General features: G+C 50.6%; 4 protein-coding genes and 2 non-coding genes across 6 annotated transcripts; 4 read left to right on the top strand and 2 right to left on the bottom strand.

The window, feature by feature from the left end:
- Positions 1–3,089: 3,089 nt before the first annotated feature.
- On the top strand, positions 3,090–5,489 carry BCR38DRAFT_521450 (uncharacterized protein). The gene is made up of 3 exons (XM_040865193.1): positions 3,090–3,456; positions 3,528–4,153; positions 4,221–5,489. The coding sequence occupies exons 1-3, from the start codon at positions 3,452–3,454 to the stop codon at positions 5,063–5,065; spliced, it is 1,476 nt and encodes a 491-aa protein (XP_040718663.1). The 5' UTR covers positions 3,090–3,451; the 3' UTR covers positions 5,066–5,489.
- BCR38DRAFT_422987 (uncharacterized protein) lies at positions 5,490–7,416 on the bottom strand (the record flags this gene model as incomplete). Its single annotated transcript, XM_040859568.1, has 1 exon — positions 5,490–7,416. A coding segment is annotated over exon 1 (1,484 nt), but the record flags the coding sequence as incomplete, so codon positions are not given.
- Positions 7,417–13,335: 5,919 nt separating this feature from the next.
- BCR38DRAFT_t78 lies at positions 13,336–13,438 on the bottom strand. Its single transcript has one exon. It is a non-coding gene; the product is annotated as a tRNA-Thr (tRNA).
- A 731-nt stretch (positions 13,439–14,169) lies between these two features.
- BCR38DRAFT_131045 (Ribonuclease/ribotoxin) lies at positions 14,170–15,098 on the top strand. Its single transcript, XM_040853556.1, has 3 exons — positions 14,170–14,321; positions 14,399–14,582; positions 14,656–15,098. Exons 1-3 carry the CDS (start codon positions 14,307–14,309, stop codon positions 14,874–14,876), a joined length of 420 nt encoding a protein of 139 aa, XP_040718661.1. The 5' UTR covers positions 14,170–14,306; the 3' UTR covers positions 14,877–15,098.
- A 1,152-nt stretch (positions 15,099–16,250) lies between these two features.
- On the top strand, positions 16,251–16,640 carry BCR38DRAFT_481860 (uncharacterized protein; the record flags this gene model as incomplete). Its single annotated transcript, XM_040863421.1, has 1 exon — positions 16,251–16,640. The coding sequence occupies one exon, from the start codon at positions 16,251–16,253 to the stop codon at positions 16,638–16,640; it is 390 nt and encodes a 129-aa protein (XP_040718660.1).
- A 1,866-nt stretch (positions 16,641–18,506) lies between these two features.
- Positions 18,507–18,609, top strand: BCR38DRAFT_t107. Its single transcript has one exon. It is a non-coding gene; the product is annotated as a tRNA-Thr (tRNA).
- The last annotated feature ends 1,428 nt before the right edge of the window (positions 18,610–20,037 follow it).

Below are 20,037 nucleotides of genomic sequence, written 5' to 3'. Positions count from 1 at the left end.
GAATAAAATGCGAAGTACTTCGAAGAGTCGGACAACCTTCCTAATAGGACTGGTTTATAGAACACCCACAAAACACCGTCAAAGTTTCAAGAAGTTCCTAGACAAGATTGTGAGTTTTCAGCATTATTATTTTTTGTTCCAGTCAGGAGGACAAAATAGACTTCTCTGTACGTTGGATAAGGATTTTGATCTTGTGAGATTTCGATTACTTCGGGTAGCGCATTTTGAGATGATTGATCAATTGAAGCTAGCTGATAGCTTTGAGTGAATGTATACGATCCGTGCTAGGTTCAGCACAGAAACGGCCTGGATTGTAGCCCGGATGTCTGTGCAGCACCATGATAACCCTAGAGCTACTGATAGATCTAAATAAATATAAACGCGCAGATATTTAATTATTCCTATCTGCATCTAACGTAGTCCACAAGTGAACGGGTCACCCAACCGAACGGGTCACGCCAACTAGCAAAACATGGAATTCAACACGATTTCGCAACCACAACGCCGTAAATCAATTGAAACTACTCAGAATACTCTTGCCCAGATGATTATATCTCTACCTGACAGGTTCGCGCATTATGCCCGGTCTTCCCGCATACGCCACAGCGCCGTTGCCGTGGCTGGCCACGATTTGATCCAGCGCTATTTCCACGCATTTCCTGCTGTACTTGCTGCGCAACGTCCTTTTGATCTTGAAGATCTTGTACGTCTTGTGAATTAAGTGATCCTCCAAGCCGTACTCGTGTTTTTTTGGCCCTGCGCCGCTTGCTAATTAGAGCATTTGCCTCTCGAAGTTCCGCGACCTCAGCTTGGAGTAAAGCCATCTTATGCATAATACTCCGCGCTCCTTTCGAAAACTGATCGATAGCATCGTAAATTGACGTCGGGGAGCTATTTTTATGCAATTCGAGATTTAATAAATTCGGATTGCGAAGTAGCCTCGGTTGGGTTGTTTGGCGTCCGAGAAGCCCAAGGAAGGGTTTCCCGCGTAGGGGGCCGGGAGGACGTTGGAGTCTGTAATTTCACATCCAGCTTCTCAATAACAATATCTGGGCTTAAAGGCACAAGCCCAGCCCCTTGAAAGCCTGCACGAATATTACTTTCGGTCAGGCTCTTCTTGAACGCGTCGCAAAATGCCGGAAGAAAGTCCTCCTTTGTGATATGCGAGTCGCGTAGCAGTCGGTTTGCCATATCTTCAACAGCACTTAGCTGGGGAGGAAATGCTTGCGAATTTAGCTCAATTATCCTTTGAATAATCGTATTTTCTTCTAGTTTTGTTAAATTCCGACCGTTAGCTTCGATATTGCGACGTGATTGACGTTTTTGAAGACGCGCCTAGAGAGTAGTATTCGAGACTTTGTAGATTGTTGCAGCACGTCGGATACTAAGTGTTAAGTCATTTCTGATAGCCTGAGTTGCAAGGAGTAATTGAGATTCTTTTTGAGCAGAATCCATCGAGAATTAGTTGCGTAGTAAAGTTAGGAAGTTTAGTTCTATTTTTTGCTATGGGCGTGACCCGTTCGGTTGGGTGACCCGTTCGCTTGTGGACTACGTTATAAAGACTTCCACCTTACTTATATTATCTGGTTATTACCTTTTGAGCTTCCCAGAAATAAAGCGGATTCGAGGCTTTGAGTCGGTAAGAGACGGAGTATCCTCTATTAGAACAAGTGGACGACCTCCGGAAACTGTTGAGAAGCAGAATTACTGAATCATAACAGTTGGAATCAGTTCTCACGACATGTGAATATACCTCTGATGGGACAGGGAGAACATTGTAAAAGCTCTCTGCGGCGGTTGTCCCCACCACCTGACTAACGTATTTGAAATTGCGGCTGAGAATAACTACCCCCGGGCAAAGTGTTATTTTGGTCGGCTGCGGAAAGCCCAGGGCGAGAAGCCGCCTCGTCGCATCTCCAAGAATAGACGCCATCCCAATGTAACAACAGCGCCACCTTTTTGGCCATGCCAAGAACCCAGAATGCTCATAGCAGGTGGCTATTGAGACGAACCTTTTCACCGAGCTGGGGCTGCACACCCAGCCACAAAGCAATTGGCGCATAGGACGAATTTTCTACTTGGACGATGGATGACCGGAGGTCCCCTCTGTGAATAGTGTAGCACAACCATGCGTACAGTACGATAGCGATAAATCTCTCCCACGGCCAGGCTAAATTCCGCCGTTGCTGCTAGTCATTGATTTGTCGTGGTGAATCAGACTGAAGAAGTGTTGGGTAGCAAGTGGGCGGGGGGACATAACATGACTCTGGGTGGTATAGTGGCGTACGAGTCGTGGCGGTTATGTTGAGGTTTCGACACAATCAGGTTCCTGGGCACCAGTCGTTACTTCTCGGTACACTGCGTCAAATGCTGATTCGAACATCGAACTGTAAATGACTTTTACAAAATGTGCTTGTCAATGGGGACTAGTCGGGGCTCGCTATTTCCTCTGTGGGATTGGATGGAACATGCCAGATGGAGTCGGTATGGAGCCGGTCTACCACATCCCGGAGAATGCTCGAGCCGGCTGAATGCCCAGTGACGGGGGAACAGCGTGAAGATATATCAGCGACAGCTGCCCGCGTCTATATTAATTATGACATAGAACCGGATATTGATCAGGTTTTGACTGGTCATATCGTGGTACGTTTGAGCCATATTGACTGTGGTGGGCGGAAGCCAGGCCACGTCTCAGTGGCACCTTGGCACTGGATGAAAGCGTGAGCGCATTGAATGCAGGCAGTTGTGCCGATCACTCGGGATGACACACTGACGAGGTCCCCCTGACGAAGTCATCAAAAAAAGCCTATATCGACCGGGGCACAAGACATGACGAACTCTTGGCCGTTGGGATCACAGTAGTAGAGAAGAAGCTCTGGAGGGCCTTCTGAAACCGTCTAAGGTCTCGATGTAGAAAGTACACTAAGGTTCCAGCCGTACCCGCAATGCTGACTCTAGCTGCCGTTTCGGTTGGCCTAGGCCTAAAGGGTCGTCTGTCGCACCATGCTCGAACAGGCGCTAGCGGCTGGGCGCCAAGACGGGCGCGTTCACTACGAAACGAACTCCATCCGCCCTTCTGGGGCCTCATGCGGAACAACCATCGTTGGCTGGGAGCAAGAGCGAGGCGATGACGCTGATCCAAGGGCAGGTTTTTAAGACTGCAGGCAGTCCCGGCTCGGTTTGGTTGGAAAGCTGGGTCGGTATGACCTGAATTTTTGGCTTTATTCCCCTTTTACTTCTCCATTTCATTTCTTTCATTCTAGGCAGGGCCCGTTTTCCTTTCGAAGATACAATATACTGTGTCATACCTTCATTTCATTCCATGTGGCATATACTTGGTTTAAGACGGCTTTCTCAAAGATTTCCTTGGGTGTGTTCTGGGTGGAGTTGCGCGTTGGGGTTTGGCAAAGCCGATAATATAAATCACCACTAAAAAGCATCAAAATCCAACATGAGGTATGCGCCGAACTCAAATGTGACCCATTACCCCGAGGCAAGGAACGAAAAGGTTAACGTGAATCACAAAGGCGCGGTAATCGTCAAGGCCAGGAGGTGGCAGATGCTCTACGCATTGTGGTTCGCGAATTCAATGCGCCATCCTTTGCAGCCACAATGCCACCCGATGCCGAGCGGCCTAGCCCACCGTCATCGCCAGACACGCCTGGATCGGCCGCCAGTTCTGTAGCTTCATTGTCGCCATCACCAACCTCGGGGGTTTTCCCTTCTGGAACAGCGGAGTTGCCCCCGCCAACACGCAATCCCTTGCCACCGCCTAAACCTACCACAGAGGCAGAGTCTCCGTCTCCGGCCACGACGACGTCCCTATCCCGGAATCCTACGTCTCGTCCATCATCTGCAACACTTCAACCGACAGTGACCAGTTCCACCCAGCCATTCATCACCTCTACCGTCGCTGCAACAACTACTCCGATAGTGGTATTCCCAACTGAAACCACATCCTCGATCACCAGCTCAACGACGACAAACACCGAATCCCCCGCTAAGCAGGTACAAAACACAGCCACTTCTGGAGCCCCTGCCACCTCGACCAGTGACTCAAGTGATGGAATTGGTCAGCCCGTGCAAGGGGAGAGCGTGACTTCTTCCAACCAAAGAGGAACCATCGGGGCGGGGATAGCAGTAGGGACCATCGGTAAGTGCTCGCTTTTATGACCGAGCAACTTTGGTCCCATTTCGTCTCGCTAATCAAGACACTTTAGCTGGTGTGGGACTATTAGTCTCCCTCATATTCCTGCTATGGAAATGGCGCCGGCGCCGCAGTCATGCCAACCAAGATCACTTATCCAACTTACCGCCCGCCGGTTACCGACCAAGACAGCCGGGTGGCTCAGTCAAGTCGGACACGAGGATCATGGATGAGCTCATGGCGGCGGCTTACGATGCAGAGAATGGCGGCGATGCCTATGGCGGCCCTGGACATGGCGTCTGGGACGACGGCGGCTACATGCGCGAGAAGCATGGCGGGTATGAGGATGACGAGGACGCGATCTTGCAACCCGAGCCCACTGCTGCTCCCAAGCTGAAAGAATCCGTTTCCAACTGGCTCAACCGTCACAGTCACCATATGGTTAACCCACTGGAAGCAAGAGCCAGCATGGTATCCAGCACAGCCGGCAATCTACCCCCTGGAACCCTACCTCCGATGTCGCCACGTTACGTCCCGAGCGTGTACATCCCCTCCTCAGCTGAGAGCGCCATTCAAGTCGCCGCCGTCCCTCCACCCTTAGATCCGCGGTTCAATCCCGCGCAACGCAGCGAGCCCAACCCCGTCCCGGCGGAGATGCCCGAGCCGGACAGCTTAGGAATCTACATGTCCAAGAAGGCGAAGCAGGAGCAGGAGTTATCGTACTACTTCCAGGACATACCGCCCGAGCTTCAATCTCAGGCAAAACAAACGGCACCGACTCCTGCTGTCGCGCCTACCGAGTTCACGAGCCGCACCTCGGGCACGTGGAATACGTGGGGTGTAATGCAGCATCGGAACGAGCCGCAGCAGTCGTCGTGGAAGGAAAAGTTTAGTCTCAACATGAGACCAAGCACGTGAGATTACGAGAAAGGTCCGAGAAAGGTCCAATGAATGAAGGAGTGGTTTGTGCGGTGCGGAGAGCGCTCGATGGTATAATCTAATAACCACTCGAGATCGCTCGACCATGAGTGCGTTGCTCGAGTCCATGGTCTCGCGCGGGCGCTTGGCATGTGTGCTGTTACTCTTTGACCGCATCCATCAAGCTGGAGAATGTCGCTGGGATCATCATCTCAGGCTGTCAACGTTGCGAGACGGGTTGGCGAATGTAGGCATTCGATGTCTTCAGAGCAGCACAGAGATGGCTTTGACAGGTGAAGGCGGAAAGTCATTCAATTCTACGAATATTGTGTGACAAGCAAGTCACATGGCAACGCACAAGAAGATAGCTAATTTCACATCGAACTCACGTGGTGGTGACAATAGATAGTAGCTCAAGAGGTTTCATGAATATTTACTCATACCCTGAAGTTGCCCATGGGTGGCCATTCTCCAACTCTACATGGGTAATACACAACGCCACCAAATGTGTAGTCCGAACCTTGAGTACGCCAAATGCTATGCTTCGCAATGCTGTAAAAAACGAATGATCGCCCCATAGAGAAGCATGTATGGATGTGTGCTGCTGGAATGCTGGTGTTTTACAATGAACGCCCTGCATGATCCAGCCCAGATTCCAGAGATGCGAATGCATGCCTCGACCATTTGGTTTTTAAAATCGCCACTTCCCAGTTGTTTAAATGCCAACAATTATGGGAAACACCAACACTCTCCCCGTCAACTTGGCACTCAGATCCATCCAAGCATGTTGAGGGTGTCCCGCGACTCGGTCGTCGACATGGCCTGAACACCCAGCTGGCGCACTTGAGTACCCCCCTCAACCGCTGCAAACCAGCAGCCACCTTCCATCCCTCTTCCTCGCCGAGGATAAACAGGTAGCGCTTGCCCTCCTGGTCTCTGATAGTAGCACGCAGGACATGCAAGCCGCTCGGCTTCACCTCTCCCGACTGTCCATCAGCATACGAAGATGCGCCGTCTCCGTGTGGACAAAGACGACACTCATTCTTGCAGGCCCGCAACATGTCGATCAAAAACGCGTCGGCGTCATCGCCGGTCAGCGTCTTAGGTTGGCCGCGATCTGCACGTCGTGCCGCTTTGGTTTGCACTTTGGGGGCATTGGTTGCCGACGGTTCGGCAAAGGAATGCGAGGAACACCACACCTCCATGAGCTTGAGAGTCCATGCCTTAACGTCCCATTCGCGTTGGGGGACGCCGCGGACGTCGTCATCAATGAAGAGACCTTCGGTTGTAATACGCAGGATTAGGCCATCTGTCACAGTGCCCACACCTGAGATGAGCTGGGACGCTGGAGTTTTGGCGAACTGGTTCATAAAGCTGTATACAGCCTTGATGACAATCTTGTTTGGATCTTTGGTCGAGTAGGCCCCACGCATCGAGGGCGGTGGTGACGTCCGGGCGGTTGACTGAGATGGAGCATAAGATGATTGTGTGAAGACTGTTTCACCAGATCTTCTTCTACTGTGGCGTTTTGGGGTGTCGTACGGGCGGAATGAGTAGGTCTCTTCCTCAGTCTCATTGTATGTCCTCGCCGTCGGGGCCGTTGGTCGTTTAGCAGACGTCGGGGTTGGGCTCGGTCTGGCTGGTGTAGCTGGCGAGGCCGGTCGAGATGACGGTTTTCCGTTAGGCCACGGGTTGGTCCTCTCGCCCACTTGCGAGAACGCATATGTACTCTTCCTAGTGGTCTCCTCCTTGACGCCGCTGGCTGCTGCAGCTGCTTCTCTGGCTCGCTTCTCAGCTTCTTCCTTGGCACGTTTATCGGCCTCTTCTCTGGCACGTTTGTCGGCTTCCTCCTTGAGACGAATAGCTTCTCTCTCCTTCATCTCTCTTTCTAATTTCTCGCGGAGTGCCCTTTCTCGCTCGAGCCTTTCGCGGAGATCTCGTTCGCGTGCTTCGCGCAGTCGTTCTGCTCTCTGCACTCTCTCACGTGCCTCCTTCTCTTGCTGCTCCTTCTCTCTTTGCTCCTTCTCAAGCTGTTCTTTCTCCCGGGCTTCCTTTTCTGCCTTTTCTTTAGCAGCTTGTTCTCGTTTGGCTTGTTCCGCTGCCTCCTTTTCTGCCTTTTCCTTGGCGATTCGTTCTCGTTTGGCACGTTCTGAAGCCTCCTTTTCACGTAGCTCCTTCAACCGCCTGGCTATTTCCTCCCGGCGCTTCTGTTCCGCCTCCTTGGCTTTGCGCTCTTCCTCTTTCCTCCTCATTTCCTCTCTTGCCTTTTCCCAGGCATTGGTTCGTGCGTCTGCTTTCGAAGGTTCTGGCTTGGGAGGTTCGGCTTGGGGAGGTTCGGGTTTGGGAGGTTCGGGTTTGGGAGGTTCGGGTTTGGGAGGTTCGGGTTTGGGAGGTTCGGGTTTGGGAGGCGTGGCCTTGGGAGATTCGGGTTTAGGAGGCGCAGCCTTGGGAGGTTCTGGTTTGGGAGGCGCGGCCTTGGGAGGTTCGGGTTTGGGAGGTGCAGCCTTGGGAGGTTCTGGTTTGGGAGTCTGGGGTTTGGGAATCTCAGACTTGACAGGTTCGGGTTTGGGAGTCTGGGGCTTGGCTTGCTCGGCCTTAGGCGCCCTAGATGTCTTGGGCGTCTTGGGCGTCTTCGGCATCTCGGGCTGTGGCGGTGGTGGTTGCCGTTGCGGCTGTGGCTTCGATGGGCGAGGCATGTCAGGCTCCGGTGGGGCTTGCTGCCACTGCGACCGCGGCTTCTCACCCCCCGAAGGGCCTGGCGTAGGCCCCGATCGAGGTGGTGGAGGCGTACCGTGAGGCGGAGGAGGAGGGGGTGGACCTTCACCGGGAGCGGGCCCAGCAGCTCCAGTACTGGAATAATACGTTCCGGCACCGGGTCCGTAAGAATGACCGCCTCCAGTTCCAGAGCCTCCATGTCCGCCTCCGTCTCCTTGTGTTCTTCCCAGTGACCATGCCCCTACACCAACTGCGACCACCAGCAGCATCATGCCAGCGTTGCCCATGCCTTGGAAGTTGGTCCACCATGTTCTAAATGCTGGAGCCATACTCTGGCACACAACCACTAGCACCAGCGCTGATGCAAAACCCGCTGCGAAGCTATTGGCATTGGGTTTGAGCGACGGTAGGTATAGGAAGCCCGATCCTGAGGAATGCGGCGGTATGATAAAGATGTCGTACTTGCCCGGTGGCATATTGGCATTGGTCGTCTTCGGTCTCCCGCCATGCGGCGGAGGCGGGGGTGGGGTGTCGTTCATTTTGGCAAACTGCTAGCAGTCGAGCTTGTCGTGGGCTGGCAGGCAGATGAAGAGATCAAAATCGGATGCGATGAAGCAATCGGGCGATGCCGGAGCCAAAATGGCAATATGTTCGGAAGGTCTAAGGGTAGCGGAAAGTAGCCATCGGCGACGACAAGGTCGTAAGAAAGACACTGGGCGTCCAGTTAATTGTCAACGGGTTTCACTTTGATTTCACGTGGAAACTCAATTGAACCTAGCAGGAAAGAAAATTTATCTCGTGATGTTGGATAGGGCGAGCAATATCTGAACGGCCAGTTTGGCAGGGGTTAGCAATTATGGAAATCCCGACTTACAGGGTGGAAAGGACAAGCCAAACACACTGTGACTGACCAGCAACGACGCCGTGAGGCAACGCGAAACCGAGACGTGATGAGCTTCTTTGCTTGGCCAGAAAACCGCTGTTAGGGATGGATAAATGAGCACCGTCGCCCTTCTTCTCAACACACGAGGCGTAGTGGAAAATAATCGCGTGCGCAACGATTTTTTTCTCCCTATACGATGTGGCGGGCAGATTCCTCCAGCTGGTCGCTATGTTTACTTCCAGAACTGTGGACTTGGAGAGTGGGGGATATTGACACAGAGACACAGAGCAGCCACCGCCGACTGACGACAGCCTGTGGTGTTAGCGTCCAAGCGCAAGCGAGCCCCACACACACCGCTTTTGCTGCTAGTCGTGGCTGCTCCCGCTCACAAGGCCATTGTGCTATTCACACAGCCAATCGCTCCAGAGAACTCGGTTTTCAGACGAGACCTTTCCAACGGCTGAAAGGGATGGTCCTTCATGGGACGAACCGAACATCTAGCTCTAGCTTGCTCTTGTCTCGCACATACGTTCGCGTTGGATTTAGACTTCCCACAGCCTCGGGTTAAGACAGTTGACCCTTGTTCACCCCAGCTGGCCCAGCTTCGAGTGATGACTCGGACAGGCAATATTTGACAGATGCTATATTATCTAGGGCCTCACGTTGGCGACATGGTGACAAGCGGTCTGCCACGTTTTCTCCATCTGCAAAATCTTTGCACACACCCACTTGTACTTCAACGGCCCTAATGCAACTTCAATCGTTCTTGGTTCTCCGCTTTCATGCACCACTGAGTCCAACTCCGTGGACGCGGACTGAAGCATAACAGCAACGCGTCGATCGACAGCAGCCAATGCGATCCAAACAAGTCGTCGGCGCAAGCACATCTTGAACAACGGGTCCAGCACGCAGCAGCAATCGCTGCAAACCCCGTCCAATCCGAGAAAATTGCTCAATTTCGTCGCTTTGACAGGTCACACCGGCATCACAGGACCCATCACACCGGCGCTGTCAGCGAATCGCGGACGAACAACGAGACCCGGCTCGGCGCCTGGTTTTATGAATATGGTGTTCTTATCAATGTGGGGACCCAAGTCTGTTGTTTCCCTCGAGCATCGAATAATAAGGTTCTCTACTCGTAGGATTATGGAGCACACCACAGTATCGAGCGACTTCAGTCACCTCGATCTGCATGGGTGATCCCAATAATACACCACAGGGACTATTTCAAGCGGGAGTCTGCGCAGCCCAGTGGCCGATTGAGCGGCCGTCAAACCCGTTGGGCGCCAATTTGACAGCTCTTGCGGTTCCGTGGTTGCTCGGCAACAAGGCCACGATACGTGGGGTAGTGAGACTAGTCCGTGTGGAGAAAGAATCTTTGAGTTGCACTACGCTCGCTAGCTGGTAGGAGGCGGTGTCTTGGCTTATCTACCGCACGGCTGGTTGCAGCATCGCACGATCACGATGCAAACAGCTCGAGTCGAGTCGAGTCGAGAGTTGCCGAACTTAGAGTTGAGGTAAGAACAGAACAATACTTCCTATCAGCATCTATACTGGAAATTGTGCACAGCGACCTTTATGAGAACCCTGTCCCAAGTTGCCGCAAACAGATCACCTGCATAGGCATTCGGGAACAACAGCGACACATGGCAATGAGAAGTCAATTTAGCTGAACAAGGGCAATGGTGCTTCAGAATAGCTAGGATTGCACATCAAAGGCCTGAGATACTGTACTAACCGAAATTGCGACTTAATAAATCTCGACTAAAGCCAGCATATTCACCGGTTACTGAGACGCCGTATGTAATAAGATAGATAGTCATCCACTTGCAGTAATCCGGGCCAAGGTTAAGCAGATGAACAGACAGATGAAGATGGCCTGTAGAGCCTCATTAAAAGGTAACCATCTCTTACTATCTCAAGGTCTCGGACCAAGCTTGATCATGATCTCCCCCTCCCCCCCCCCCGGCAAAAAAAACAAAAGAGGGTTACACATTCTGTTTCGCAAGACACTCGGAGAATACCAGAGCTAAGCATCATATAAAGTAGGCAATATGTCTTATGAGTAACCAAAGATGATACGGAGTAGAAAACATCACACAGATGAACTTCAGCCAGTTTAAGGCCGATAAAACTGTAAGAGATTACTAGAACCATTGGGCACGACATTGGCCTGGCGGGATCTATTCAAACTCTGAGATACCATGCGACAACTTATTCAACTATACGGACTGTTTTAGTCACGAGTGCCGAAGGAAACAGGCAATGAGCGTCTTGCTGCCAAGTGCCATCGATACCTCGTCTTCACGCAACGCTATTTCCATAAGAGTGGTGTGAGCTTCGGGTTATGGACCCTAGAATCACACTGGGGTATGATACATTTAGAAGTTAGTTGAGTTCCTTCCACGTTGAACTGGAAACTCCGTGCCAACTTACATGTGCTGATCACCTCGTCTACGCCACCATCCAAGACCTGCAGCCGAAGCCCGGTCCGCCCCTGAATCGCCGCACCATCAAGAAACTCATGCGAGACTTTAGAAGACCACCACGCAAACATTAAAGAAGAGTTATGCTATGACGGCGAGCTTGCCGGCTCCAGCAGTGCTCGCATAGTCCTGCGCCCGCTGCTAGACGGCTACTGTAGGGGCAAGAACCCCTTGGGACTGGATAACTTCTATTGGGACTTGATCGGCTTTGACGATATTATCGACATTTGGAAGCAGATTCTACCCGGATATGTCGCGTTTTGAGAGACTCAGGGATTGTCAGAGCGCCGGGTGCACGGCACCGGTGGGGAGCCGGCCGGTGGGCCTGTGGGTCACAGAATATGATTGAAGTCTTGGAATACCGTTGAACCCGAGGAATCCGGACATTGTAGTTCGGAAAATGGATTTTAGCTACCTATATAAGGGGGATTTCTTGGAAGGGGGAAGAAGGGAAGCTCAAAGATCGATAAATTATTCTGGGCAAACCTACCTGTAACCAAGAGAGGTAGCGACTGTTTCTCCCCTTCACTCCGTACGACTGCCTCGCGGCCCAGCCGTTCCTGACAGGGATGGGGAGGATTGGGGCCTTGAGTCGGTGAATAAGAAGATGAATAGGGTTGATGACCTGGCGAATTATGATTGGGAGCATGCAGAGAAGATACGGAAGAAGATCAAGCAGGCCGAGGAACGGGGTGGGACGATGGAGACGGGGAGTCCCAGAAGGACGAGGCCACGCAAGAGACAGAAGAAAGATTATGTTGATGGGGATGTTTGCTAAGAGACGACATGATGGTCGTGATATATCTTCGATATATTTAATGATAATTGTAGAAGCAACTCATAATTTAGGTTTCATCAAATTATTGACTATTCGTCTCTCCGCCCACCGCCAATGGACTCCTTGTTCGTAGCTTCTCGCCATTGAAGTGCAAATAGAAACTACCGACACAGATCGACGAGATGCATCCGCACAAGTAGTTCCCTCTGGCAGCCACTATTGAATCAACGAACTTGGTGTATGCGGCGAAGACATGGAAGAGGGACGACTGGTCCACAATAGTGATGCCGAGCGATGATATTAAGACTCACTCTCTGACTTCAAGGAGGGGTATCTACATCACATATAATCTTGGTCAGAATCGTGCATTCTCCAGGATATGGTACAATTTCCAAGGAGGCGAGGGAAGTACTTAGTGAACGAGCAACATCCCATCTAGACCGTGGCAACTGCTACCATCATACTCAAGTATTTCACTTCATGTTATAAATGAAGGAATTACTGGTTTCCTTACTGAATCCATGTCGTCAGGAGTGAGGATTATATATAGACTGCTCCAACATCATCCTGCCCAAGCTAGTCTCGCATCCTATGTGAAAATAGATAGATTTCCTGTATATGTTGTTTGTTCCACCAGTAGCTGTTCGTCCAATTGCCTTTCGCCCTGTTGCTCTGAAGTAGGGCAACATCCATCACATGGAAAAGTGCACATTTAGAAGCCAATGAATACGAGATACTGAAGATAGTCAAGTATTATAAAAATAATATTAAATACGCCGTAGGTGTTAACCCTCGGTACCTCTACAAGTACTCCCTTAAGGGGCTATAGATGATATAGCGGGCCCTTAAGCCGCGTCGGGCGGTTATACAGGTAAACTTGTAGCCAAATGACTACTAAACCTCCTGTCCCTCCCTAAGTCTGTGCTACAACCCCTGCCTGAACTACCGATAAGTGTGGTAATGTGGCACTTAAATTCGTCCTCAGGGGTGGGATGCTGCTGATGTGCAGAAGATGCTCGACTATTTTTTTGTCGCGACAAGTCGTAGTATCTGCTAATTGGGGTTCTCGTCGAGCGTATACATCTCAACCATACGCTCAAGTGGATAGACCGTAACGTGGTCAGACGCTCGCAAGAATCGCGGCGAGAGGGCGTGCTGCGCGCCTTCTATCGTGAGGGGACGGGTTCGCCGACGAGCGTTATCGGAAAGGCGAGGTCCGATAAGGGGTCGGATTAACGATTCGAATTCTGGACCGGCTGTCGAGTTATATTCCGCCGACGTAGTGCTTGACGGTCGACTGGCTAGGATGCTCGTAATCCTAAACTGCACCAATCTCCCTATTATCGCTAGGTAGGCGAAGTCAACAAGGTGGGCAGCGCGCCGTAAGGGTTGACTAAACCCCCTTGTGTGTCAGCTGCGGGATTCGAACCCGCGACTCGTCACCGACCCAAGTGGGCGAGGCTCAAATCGGGACTTATCTACCAGCGAAGTGACCAACTACACCAGCCGACTCAAGTATTATAATCAATAGACAATGGCCTAAGTGAAAGACGCCGCCCAGACTATTGATACGTCCGCATCCGTTATCAGGACAACCCATGTCTAGTTCTTGGCGTTCATTAGACTCGTTCCTAAAGTGGCAGCCCAACGACCCAAGTGGATCTCCCGTTGGTCCAGTCCCAACCGCTTCTATCACCACGTCCAGGACTTGATGTTTTGTAATGCCGTTCATCCAGCGGAGGGTGCCGTGCTCCACGGTCGCAATAGAGTTAATTTTAGCCCCTGCCGCTTTACAGCATGGCACTAGCAGCATATAGGCAGTTGCGACATGCGAGATGGGGTGGTCGATCTGCCGGGGTGCCCCATCTTTGCGTCACCAATCACAATGCCTAACGCCATGTCGTGCCGCTCCCGTTGCGACCCCAGACTGTGCCGGTTGCCCTTTTCATACAACGATTCCGAGGCTGTCCTCGAGCTGGATAGGCCAATTCAACAGCGACAGCGCTGCCAGTCAATCACCGCGCGGAGGAGGCGTCTTTTCAAATGGGAAGGTCATCATTTCGCCAGACACGCTATGGGCGGGAATATGACCCCGTGTTCCTAGGGTGAACCAGTTACCGCCGTAGGAAACCAACGGCTCCTGGCCATTGATTCGGTGAGCTGGAGGGCGTGGCATTATTATTGGGTGTTTCGAGTCGAGAGACAAAATGCCGAGCAGATCAACGGCGATAAGCAAAAATGTTACTATGTTCGTATAAAGATGAAGCTTGTCGCGACCTGTTGCCCGTCAGCTTGACGTAGGCCATCAACCCCCGCTCATAGTCATTCATTCTTCAAGCCGCTACTAGCCTTCAGGCGACTCGTTTTTACCTGTCCATCATGATTGGCTTCAAGGTAGGTTTGACATGTTCTTTTTTGGCAGCGCATGTGAAAACGATCGACGGCGGGGACTGAACTAGTCAATTTTATAGGTTCTTCTGCTCTCGGTTCTATCCCTGAACACCGTCTCGGCCCGAGCGATCGACGTCGCAGACCGAAATGTTGAAAGCCGAGCGACTTGCGTCTACCACTGCGGTTCGGTCTGCTACTGGCAGGAGGACATAGACGAAGCTCGTGCCCAGGGCTATAAGTACCTGAAGGCTGGTACGACAGTCGGTATGTCAATACCTCTACTTGATGACTTGAACCCGTCTATGTTGCGCAATATCCACTAACACACCCTCTGCAGGAAGCAACAGTTATCCCCACCAGTACAACAACTACGAGGGCTTCTCCTTCCCCACTGCCTCTCCTTGGTACGAGTTCCCAATTCTGTCGTCATACGTGGCCTACACGGGCGGTTCACCGGGCGCCGACCGCGTCGTCATCGACAAGAGTGGCAATTTTGATGCCCTGATCACCCACACTGGCGCTAGCGGTAATAACTTCGTTGCCTGCACCAAGGGTTAAATGAAACCCTTCTAGACTCTCTTCTAGAACCTCGTGTTCAACTTGGAGCTTTGGGTATGGGCTTGAATCACTCGTTTGCAAAACAAAAGTGTGCTTGGGCAGTTAGCTGTGAGCTGTTTCAAGTTATTACCGAAGTGTATGATTTATCAGGGTATATTCGTGCTTTGAGTATTTTCATGTCTATATTTCCTTCCCACAATACACGACCGTACAAATGGTCCCAATCTATCGTTCTCGTTATGATAATTGACGGCTTTCGAGATTCGCTTTAGTACTTTAGCATACGCTAGGTTTACATTTCTCCGTGCTAGATGACCGCATGATGAAACGAGGAATAATTTAGAATACGAATATCGTCAGCCGAAATAATGGACCAAGACAAGCCCCAATGAGCAGGCTCTACGGGGTCGTATTTCAGCATGCCTCGAACCAGAACGGCCCGTTGCCCCACCTCAATATCCGGTATACGATACTATTATCTTACGCCTGATCCGCCTCTTGTTTCCGGCTTCAGTTTCTTGGGTTTACTAACCTCATTTTCTAGAGGGTCGCCATAGGTCGTTTCATCTAATGCCTTCTTCCTCGTATTAATACGATATTCCTCGAAGAGGTGTTTACTGGTATTTGAAATACTATTAGTAGTGTAGCTATTTAGCTTAGGGTTCTTCTTTATTATAAAAGCCTTATATATGTAGCGCCGTTTGTTACCCTTCTGAACATTACAGCTTTAGGCCCACGACCACGATAGGATATCCTTCGTGGGGGTGCCGGAGTAGCCGAAGGAGGGCCGAATTTTATTTTATAGAAATAGGTCAACTTTACAAGACCGACAGGAGGAGGGCGAGATATAAAACTATTACTCAACTATAAGGGATTTTTAAGCACATGTATCGTTATTTAGGTCTGATAGAGCTAGTAAGGCCTAGCTAGTAGGTGCCATATACTAATAATAGGGCCCCTGTCAAATATCGACCAGATCAACCCACCACAACCCACTAGGTCTCCAGTTTGATATTTTCTTCACAGCAGAATCAGGGGATTTAGTTGGTTGTGGTGGGTGGTGGACGTTGTGGGTGCGCCCCAGGTGGACACTGGTTGTGTTGAGCCGACCCTTGACCATGGAATAATTGAACATAAAGTACCTTCGCAGTGATAGTGCTCTGCGTTCAGAAAAGTCTTCCATTTCTGACCTCGATCGCCGAGCCTATTTCGGAGGGCGTTTGATCCACGTGCTGGCTGTTATCGAAGTGGATATGTATCTAGCTGTTAATCGCAACGGCTTCCTCAAATTAGCTGAGTGATCCTCCTCTGAACACAGCCAATATTGCGAGCAGTGTGAAGGTCGGAGCTTTTTCGGGAAAAAAAGAAAAAAATATGATCCTGCCGAAGCTACTTAGCGATGAGTCGTCCATCAAGTTCGTCACCAAGGGGCCGTGCAATGGCAGGTTCGGATCCAAGCTTAGGCCTCCCCAAGACGGTGACGTATCCGAAGGTGACGTATCCACAGAATTCTCTATTGACGAGCCCGTTAAGCTATCCACTATGATGGCCAGTGGTTTCATCATCTTTAAAGTAGTTAGCGAGAATGGCGAATATCTTATCGTCCTTGACGCCACGAAGAATGCTGCGACAGGTCATGCTGAGAGGAAAGCACAGAACCTCAAGTATCTTTGTTGCCTTGACCTACCCAGCATGGATCCTGAAGATACCCAGAACATGAATGAGAAGGCGCTCTCAGGTCGGAAACCTGTGAGAAACCTGTGATTTTCCTGGCTTGGCGTGTTGTCGGGTGGGACTGGCTTGTTGATTTGTATATGACCTGTTGCTTTTGGGTAATTACATGTAGGCTAGAATGCAACTTTTTCGTAAGTTCTAAAAAAATTGCAAAGTTCTGCAAACACGGCAAGCGTAAGACGCCACCAACCTTGCTTCCTGATTATAGTGAAATATCAATTTTGCTCAACACAACCACAGGAGAGGACATCCATATTTCCGCTCTAGGCATCATCATCACGACTGGTACATACCCTGAGGGTTTCACTTCGCCGTTTTGTATTCTTACTCGACTATTTTACCTTTGTCATGGTAGTAATGCATCAATCGTAGTTCTTGAGCACAGCACATTGTGGGTGGCAACCCCCATTTTCCGGGATTGTTTCACGTTTATTTTTCCCGGAACTTTGGACGCTTTTGTGCATATATTAACAACTCTCCCAGGCTTATACTGACCCAGTTGCAGTGAAACATATGCACCTTCTGAAGGTACAATTTCCCGATGCATTGTTAGCTAGGTGAAGGTGGTATGTCAGTGGCTTTCGGTTGGGATCGGGGAAGAATGTTTTCTGCTCCGTTATGTCATGCTAAATCCCTTGTGTAGTGCCGGGTTCTCTTGGCAACAGCAACAGCAGAAATATATGGGAAGACTCGACTCGGGGCGGTGCAGAGATCCCGATATGAATGTTTGCTTGCCGAATATGGGAAACGATCTACCCGTGATCGTCCAGCTGATCAACGGCATGGCCCTCGAATTTCTCTTATTTACTTGAAACTCCGCGGCATTTCAAAATAAGTGTGACAATCTCCTGCACTAATTCCCGCACTAGGCAGAATATCCCATCGTGCACCCAACCCAGTCTCACAATGAAATTTTCCGTGAGATTTGCGGGTCCACTTCCCCTCATGCAAGCCAGCCCCGTGCTTCCACAGTATGGTCCATCATCCGAGACATGCTAGCAGTTCAAGACTGGTTTGCAATTAGGCACTGATAACAACAACTTGGCATCCAAAAGGTCTTGCACTTTAACGGAAGCGTAGATGACCCTGGACTATCCAACCCTTCCGTAACTGTCGAGTCAGGCAAGCTGAATATTTCCTTTGGACCCTATGACTACCAAAGAGGTGACATATGTAACGACACATAGACGGCCGGTGGCGTGGAGGCGCCTAACAGATTAAAGGATTCGCGCAGTCACGCTGAGCTCGAAGCAAACTACTTACAGCCACAGACAGCCGAACTCTTGGGTCATCCCTGCAGCTTAAGCCTCTCGGCCGGGTGGCTTGAGATGCCCAACGACGGAATATAAGGCGGGACGGAAGCTGCGCCCCGATCTGACAAAATACCAAGTTTTGCATCCTGCGCGAGATATACTTCTGTTGGCATGCATGTATCGTTCTCCGAGGAGAGCGCCGCAGCTGGCAGCTCGTGGGCCTAGGCAATGGCGTCGGTGATGTGGTATAGAGGGCATGAGGCCAATACGCGGGCTATATGTGTTTGAGGCTCGACTGGCGTCGGTAAACACTTGACTTCCAAAATTATGTACGAAAGTGAATTGCTTTCTAGTGTGCTTAGACCTCATCGAGGTAGTACCAATTTCAAACGGTTATCGAAAAGAAAAGAAGTTTCTATTTTTCTGACGGTGATTTCTTGAAAACTTCAAGTAGTTAGACGAGAAAAGGACGTTTGACTTTCTTGTGCTCTGGTGAAGGGATAGTTTCCGTGAACCTTGGGTTTATAGTGGATGTGTACCCTGCTGTGTTAAACCTACAGAGTGAATCAGGTATAATTATAATTAGATTAGCCTACGGCGTATTTAATAATAATATCTTACTACCAGTGACGTCCCAACGCTTGTCGGCTGGTGTAGTTGGTCACTTCGCTGGTAGATAAGTCCCGATTTGAGCCTCGCCCACTTGGGTTGGTGACGAGTCGCGGGTTCGAATCCCGCAGCTGACACACAAGGGGGTTTAGTCAACCCTTACGGCGCGCTGCCCACCTTGTTGACTTCGCCTACCTAGCGATAATAGGGAGATTGGTGCAGTTTAGGATTACGAGCATCCTAGCCAGTCGACCGTCAAGCACTACGTCGGCGGAATATAACTCGACAGCCGGTCCAGAATTCGAATCGTTAATCCGACCCCTTATCGGACCTCGCCTATCCGATAACGCTCGTCGGCGAACCCGTCCCCTCACGATAGAAGGCGCGCAGCACGCCCCCTCGCCGCGATTCTTGCGAGCGTCTAGACCACGTTACGGTCTATCCACTTGAGCGTATGGTTGAGATGTATACGCTCGACGAGAACCCCAATTAGCAGATACTACGACTTGTCGCGACAAAAAAATAGTCGAGCATCTTCTGCACATCAGCAGCATCCCACCCCTGAGGACGAATTTAAGTGCCACATTACCACGCTTATCGGTAGTTCAGGCAGGGGTTGTAGCACAGACTTAGGGAGGGACAGGAGGTTTAGTAGTCGTTTGGCTACAAGTTTACCTGTATAACCGCCCGACGCGGCTTAAGGGCCCGCTATATCATCTATAGCCCCTTAAGGGAGTACTTGTAGAGGTACCGAGGGTTAACACCTACGGCGTATTTAATATTATTTTTTTTTTTAATTAGATTAAGCTTTTGTAGTATCTGAATTCTGTACCATGTCTATAATTGCAGTACTAATACAAACTTATCGCTACAGCTAAAAGTAGTGATGACATACTAAAGCAGGCCAGTGAAGAGCCTGCTTCAACGAGGCTACCTGGCTAAAGTACGTTGCAGTGCCACTGAGGGATCCTAGCGCGGTAAGGCGAAACAGGGGCTTAGCTGTCTACTTAATGGAGGAGTCTTGGAGGGAAGGGGGAGTAGAACGTAAGGTCAGAGATTAATGAACTAGTGACCACCCGGTGACTAACAGCCTGTACATTGCCTTGCAGCCTAGCCGTTCCTGACACAAACCCACTCTCTCGACTTCTGTTGAGCGCAGGTCCTCCAATCCATTAATTAGGCAACTTATGTACGCTACTAAGATGGGAGCGGTAATTAGAGTGGTACTGTTTTAGGAGCTGTTTGGAGATGCCATCTATTTCGAACTCCTTTGGCGTTTGCGGCTTGACCCACTGCTCTGCCTGACACATACCTAGGCTTTGCTGCTCTTCTAGAAACCTCTGCTTCTCCTCAGCCTCTCTCTTCCGCCCATCACGTGCTATCTGACGGGTGTGTTTCCCCTCGGCCGACTCCTGTCAGATACGGCTGGTTCTACATGAGCCCCTTCTGCTCCGCTCGCTGTGGATGGAGAAGGTAGAGTCCATGGTGTTGGAACTGACAGCCCTTTTGTATGCAGATATCGGAGACACGGCTGAAAACAAGTCTTGGGATATCTAGAGGAATGA

The sequence above is a fragment of the Pseudomassariella vexata genome (genome assembly GCF_002105095.1).
Source record: "Pseudomassariella vexata strain CBS 129021 chromosome Unknown BCR38scaffold_3, whole genome shotgun sequence".
NCBI classification, from domain to species: domain Eukaryota; kingdom Fungi; phylum Ascomycota; class Sordariomycetes; order Amphisphaeriales; family Pseudomassariaceae; genus Pseudomassariella; species Pseudomassariella vexata.
This window is presented reverse-complemented; position numbering and strand designations above follow the sequence as displayed.